The sequence below is a fragment of the Vanessa cardui genome, chromosome 5 (genome assembly GCF_905220365.1).
Source record: "Vanessa cardui chromosome 5, ilVanCard2.1, whole genome shotgun sequence".
In the NCBI taxonomy this organism is placed as follows: Eukaryota; Metazoa; Arthropoda; class Insecta; order Lepidoptera; family Nymphalidae; genus Vanessa; species Vanessa cardui.
The window spans coordinates 11,057,748-11,064,422 of NC_061127.1; the positions used below are offsets into that span (position 1 = coordinate 11,057,748).

Sequence of the window (6,675 nt, forward strand, 5' to 3'; positions counted from 1 at the left end):
GATATAGTTTCTTTTGTTAGAGGAAAAAGCCAGCAATATACGACTCCGACGTGGAGGACTCTGCGGAGTCGAGCAGCGACGACGAGAGCCCGCCCGTGCAACCCGTCGACAGCGCCGAGAACATCATTCTCTCGGAGTCCACGTAAACACAAAACGCTACGACTTCTTTGAATATGTTACATGCTCATTATCATCTTGTAATCTCATACTCTTACATCTCTCTCTATCTCAATATCCCTCTATATCTCTTTCTCTTTCTATAAATATAAATATATATGAGACAACATCACATACATTACTCTGATCCCAATGTAAGTAGCTGACGCACTTGTGTTATGGAAATCAGAAGTAACGACGGTACCACAAACACCCAGACCCAAGACAACATAGAAAACTAATGGTAATCTACATCGACTCGGCCGGGAATCGAACCCGGGACCTCAGAGTGGCGTACCCATGAAAACCGATGTAGATACCACTCGACCATGGAGGTCGTCATTTCTCTTTCTATTTCTCTTTACAAACTAATTAAGTCAAGTTAATTTACTAAAGTTATACGTGCTTGCAGGTCATCAACAAACGAAGGTGGCTCTTCAAAGAAGAAGTTCCTTCGAATGGTGGACAAGATAGCCACGAATAAATACTTTCAACAGGTATAAAACCTCATTTTTGATCTAGTTGTGACGTTAAAATGTGAATTTATAGCTATGAACTTTATTTCGAATTAATTACGATACGATTCGCACGCCATCTATTTTCGTTTCTAGTCCTATATCAGAAACGTTCAAGCGATTTTTGACTGAAATAAATGATTGCTATGCAAAAGCATAGAAAACAAAACAAAATTTTTTTTTTTTTGTATTTGAAAATAAATGTGTAACGAAAGTAAATGGGATTCACTATCATGGTTAGTTCGTTAGGACATCGTGCCGAACTAAAAAATTAATACTTTTAAACGCGCCACCGCTCCATTTACTTTATATAAGCGTACCATAGACAATACTGCATATAGCAATCTGCCAGATATGAGAGCATCTTGACGTTTTATATATTTTTTTATTTCCTTACAGGTAACAGACTATAAGTACGTGAAACGTGCGATGGAAGGTTTGTCTAATACGGACATTAAACTACAATTAGAAGTGAACGGCTTAGAAGGAAGGCTAGCTATCAACCTGCCTCCGCCCCCCCACGACAGGCTGTGGATCGGGTAAGAGATTTAATGAAACAACTATAAACAATAAATGCTTATTTATAATTTTATGTTTACTCGTGTTTGTTCCCGAAATGTGTAATAAACGGGCCCAAGATTAAAATATTATTACAACTATTTTTTTCATTTTTATTTGGTGAATCTCGATTTTACGACATAATCTAAAACATGGCTAACATCCCGTTTTAAATATCTGTAATAATAAAAATAACCATGTTAATTTAATCTCTTATACATATATGATATATTTCTAATATATAATTAAAAATTTCAAATATTTTTAATCTGTCGTGACGATTACCAGCTGTTTTATAATGAATACGTATTATCTTTGTAGGTTTTCGACCAACCCGCAATTGGTTCTGAAGGCGCGTCCGGCGGTGGGAGCGCGCACGCTGCGCTTCGCTCACATCTCCAACTGGATCGAGCAGAAACTCACCAAGGAGTTCGAGAAGGTTCTCGTGCTGCCCAACATGGAGGACATCATCATCGACGTGCTCACGCCCACGCCCGTCGAGTTCGAGTAGCGAAGATAAACTTCACGAATCGAAGCAGGTAACAGAAGCGACACTTCGGAGTTTCAACGCGATTCCAGTCGTATCGTATTAATCGTATGTGCTATTATAAATGGAGGACATCATCATCGACGTGCTCACGCCCACGCCCGTCGAGTTCGAGTAGCGAAGAGAAACTTCTAGAATCGAAGCAGGTAACGGAAGCGACACTTCGGAGCTTCAACTCGATTCCATGTCGTATCGTATTAATCGTATGTGCTATTATAAATACTGAGGGGGAAATGTATGAATTGTAAGAAAGAGACAAATGTATTGTTGCCTATTAGCTTTCTTACTCTTTGTATTACTTTTGCCTGTTGTTAGACTGTGCTATGATAGATGTCTCTCGTGAGCGTTTTCTATGTGACCTTGAGCTGTGTAGATTGATGTTTTTTCCCAATGATTGTTTCGTTATTGTTTTTGTACTGTGGTGGTTTGCTACTAATGTTTCATCCAGTATAGAAACAGCCTAACATCCCGTTATTATGCACAGTAAATTAGCTCTACGTGCTAATTGAATTAGAAGGGAATTGACCAGTATTATAAATGGCAATTGTGACTAATTAGGGCGAGACAATTTGGTGTTAATTTTCTAAACACCTCAAAGATAATTGAGCTCACCGCATACCTCATCTATCCTTATGAGTATAATTTACACAAAATATATTATAGAGTGTTTGTTACGTGAAATTTATCAAAGTAGAAATTATAAATAATCTGAATGTGTTTTTTTATTATTGTTTGAGTAATGTATTTACTTGATTATACAATTTTTATGTCGATAAATGTAATGTAATGATTCGTAGTTGTCCGTGCGAGTTGATATAGTTTTGTGTACAAGATAGTATAGTCTTTGTATTTGGCATTTACTTGTAAAGTTACTATTGTCGTTTAATAGTTGTTTTTTATAATTATTATTAAAAAGTATGAATTAAAAATCTGTAGTTAGATGTACTGTAAACCAAATAAATGATCCTTTGAAAGGAGCGAGTTCAAATAATTAAAAATCATCAAGCATTTATGATATTTATTATGACGAAGCTCAAAAGACTTTTATGAGAAACATTGAAAGACACTGTAAATATATGTAAAGTATGGAGTTATATTGAATTAAATGTTCAAATATGGTCTAAAATTTATAAAATCGTTCTGTACTAAAATTATTTACAAAATATATAGTGAAAGAATTATAGAAATACTTAGTATCATAGCAAAAACTTAGAATTAATTTACATTAATTATTTCATATAGTATTGTATCATATATTTTGCTTATATAATTATTAAGCATTTTTTTCTTATATTTAGCTATTTTTATTAAGAGTTAGTTAATTTGTGTGCTTTGCAATGACACACATAGAAAAGCTATTGTTTTCCTCTGTAATGGAAATATTCAATTTTCGAATAGTCTAAAAGTGGCAAATACTTGATTAAGACGGTATACTTTTGCTCTTTAATATTCTTTATAGTTATTATATATTTCCCGCTAATATTTTTTTTCGAAATTTATTAATAAAATTCTTAATATACATATATAAATTTATCCGAGCTTCCTAGAAATAAAAAGGTTTGACAATAAATCCAAATTAAATACATACGTAAAGTAAATCTTGTAGTATAATTCCAAATTAAGATTTTTTTTTTATTTAGTTTAATTTATTTTGATATCTCTGTTTGATTATTCACTGCCCTGATATGAAATCAGTGAGCTAACAGCCAAATGAATGTTTCGTTTTCACTGCCAACTGTTATGCTAATAAATGGGAATAAATCAAATTAGTTGAATTTTTTATTCCAAATTAGCTTATATAACAATACCATATATCCGGATCTTATTATAACATTCATAAATTTGTATATGCTATAGCTGATTCCAATGACAGGAGAATGATATACAAATCTTATATTTTAATACTTAAATGATTTGCTAAAAGATAATAGTTTGTCCACTACACAGTTCTTAATTAAAATTAACATTTCTATGCAACATTACTATTACACTAAACTTCTAAAATAGAATCAATTTTCACGAATTTCACGAAACAAAAATTACCGTAAATTATTTAGATTTGATCAATGGTTGCCCGTTCGAGGTTAAATTTTATTTATTTGTTACTCTTGCAATTTGAATCAGCCGTTATAGATAAATTTGTTTCATAAGCAACTAGCAGTTAAATATTATATATAGAACAGTGGGCACGTAGAGACTCTAAAACCGACTCGGTTTTTGTCTATGAAAAACTTTCTGATAGTTTTTTTTTAAATTTCAACTGCCTTTTTCTATTATAATATTTGTCTATGGACTGTTACCACTCTGCTCCTATCTAGCATAGACAATTATTTAAAGTTGTTGTTGATGTATAGCAGATGGTGTTTGTATGTAAAAAGTGTATTTTTTTTCTTCTTATGTTAGTCTTGTCAATACATATGTATTTATAATTAGTATGTACTTTGTAATTATAATATAAATGTATTGAAATTTTCTCTACACAACAAAATTATAGTTCACATAATATAAATGTTAAATGAAAATAATAGCACGTGTTACAATATATCTGTATGTATATGTCAATGGTAAACTTCATATGCAACTAATTTTAAATTATGATAATCTTGAAATTCGCTAATTGTTTTTAATTATTGCTTAGCAGTATTGATAACGGAATTTCTATTGGTGTGTAAATGTATTCCAAATTAAAAAATTAAAGGCTGAAAGATTTTGCTCATTGCTTCTTATCGATTTGTTTATAAATTAAGAATATGGCAACATTAAGACGATTTAATGAATAAAAGCGCTTAATCGCTGTGCTACGTGCCTAAACTTATATAATTTGAAAGTATGTATAATAATAAAAAAGCTAATTTTGATTTGTCAAATTAAAGCAGTCTCATTGGAATTGTGCGTGCTAAGCTATTATTTTTTTATCTGTTATTTTTAAATTCGGAAGTGTATTTACTTTTTTTATTCATATTTACAAAGAAAATTTTAATGTTTGCTAACAATTTTATTTATAACATTTAAAAAATATATATTTTTATTCAAAATAAATCTATAACTTTTAACCTTGTAAAGTATTGCATATGTATACTACATATCACAAAAAAATTAAATTGAATGTACCTGTTTGAAATAAATCTATTTTGGTATGTGCAATGTAACTTAATTTGTGACTATTAATAATAATAATTACTTTTATTTATATATAATATATTATGATTTTGTGATAATGTAATTTCGAACTGGATTTCTAAAAATTTCAGCTTAATCTCGAAATCACATTCATGTTATTTTATGTACAGTCGGGGTAAGAAAAGGTTCGTCACCTTAAGATCTATTTTCGTGTGCTCAGCATGAGTGATAATCTGCTTTACCGATCGAGAATGACACATTGCGTCGCAATGATTTGATGTTTAGATTCAAAAGGTACTAAGAGTTTAAGACTTGATAAAGGAATTTAAAGTTAAAAATTGACGAAGATTTTCTTACTCTGACTGTACGTGGCTGTTATTAATGTGTTTAAGAATATGCAACATTAGAAGTCGAGATTTTAGAAAAGTACCAAAATAATATCTAATTTAATGCTTTTGTGGATTTTTTCTGGAATTACGTGTGAATTAGAAAACGTGTACAATCTATTAAATAAAAATGTTTTTTTTTTATATATGTAGTCCTGTGAAGGAAAGCCCACGGACGAACTTTGTTTTACGAATTTTGATGTATAAATATAATTGAATAGGTTATGTTTTTATTTCCTTGATTTATATTGAAAAATATAGATGTGTATAGTATCTTACGGGTACGCATAAGAAGTATTGATTATGTATTTTAGTTTTGTTTATAATTATTATTATTTCAACACTGAAACGCCTCGAAATATTTTTCGGATAGTAAGTTTATCTGATCGTGGTACATGCAAATTATATTACATCTTTTAAACTCTGTCTTGCAAAGGTAATGTTATAATTTTTTAAGTTGAAAACACCACAGTTTCACCAATATTGTTGACAATATAACAGATAAAAAAAAAACAGTAATCTAAACATACTAGAATGTTCTAAAATACGATTTCAAATATATAAATGTGTGTACTTACTAGAAGATTATCATTCGTCAAAAATTGCATAGTGTTATCTAATTTTTAAAATTATAATTTTCTACAAAATTTATCAAATTTGTAACTTTTTCTCTAATAGATATGATAACAGTTAAACTTACTTTCATAATGTTCGTACCAAAAACGACTACTATATTTCTCTATGTATATAGTTTATCAAATTATAAAGTGTTTATGTGATATTATATATAGTTAAGAGTTAAACCGTGCCGAGTAGTTTTTCTATGTGGTATCAGTTGTGATTTTGTCAATAAATAAAATGCTATATTTAAATCCGTTTTTTTTTATTTGTTCGCCATTTTTCAGTTATACCGTTCTACGAATTATATTTATAACCCTTTTATATACATATAACAAAATTGGAGTGTCTGTTTGTAATGTTAAAATAACCACTTTTTACTATATGCATATGTACCAAATACAAGGCACATATACCAAAATGTATATTTTTACAATTTTTGTCTGTCTGTCTGTTTGTTACGGTTAATCTCTGAAACGGCTGGATGTTCTTGAAAGGACGGTCACTGCCATATAGCTGATATAATAGGTAGTAACTTAGGCTACTTATATTTTAGAATGTTATATAAAATAATTATAAAGTCATGCTGCAATGTCCAAATACGATCTAGAACCGCGCGTAGCCAAAAGTTATGTAGTGAATTAGTTATGAAGCTTCAGTTCAGTTAAAGATACCAAAATAGATCGCATTTATTTGAATTATTGTCTGTTTTTTTTTTCAATTTATTTAGTAACTACAGGCTCACTGTCGCCCGTGCCAATTTCTACTTCATATT

The 6,675-nt window shown here is 30.2% G+C and overlaps 1 protein-coding gene across 3 annotated transcripts in view; it reads left to right on the plus strand.

Moving 5' to 3' along the window:
* Positions 1 to 6,154, plus strand: part of LOC124544562 (testis-expressed protein 2) — a 33,200-nt gene extending 27,046 nt beyond the window's left edge. For 2 of the 3 annotated variants that reach the window (XM_047123163.1, XM_047123164.1), the window contains 4 exons: positions 21 to 142; positions 569 to 653; positions 1,071 to 1,210; positions 1,551 to 1,790. In XM_047123163.1, coding sequence (XP_046979119.1) covers positions 21 to 142; positions 569 to 653; positions 1,071 to 1,210; positions 1,551 to 1,740 — 537 coding nt within the window. In that variant the 3' untranslated portion in view covers positions 1,741 to 1,790. Of the gene's footprint in view, positions 1 to 20; positions 143 to 568; positions 654 to 1,070; positions 1,211 to 1,550; positions 1,791 to 1,849 lie in introns of those variants that run through there. The other variant, XM_047123162.1, reaches the window with a different exon arrangement.
* The last annotated feature ends 521 nt before the right edge of the window (positions 6,155 to 6,675 follow it).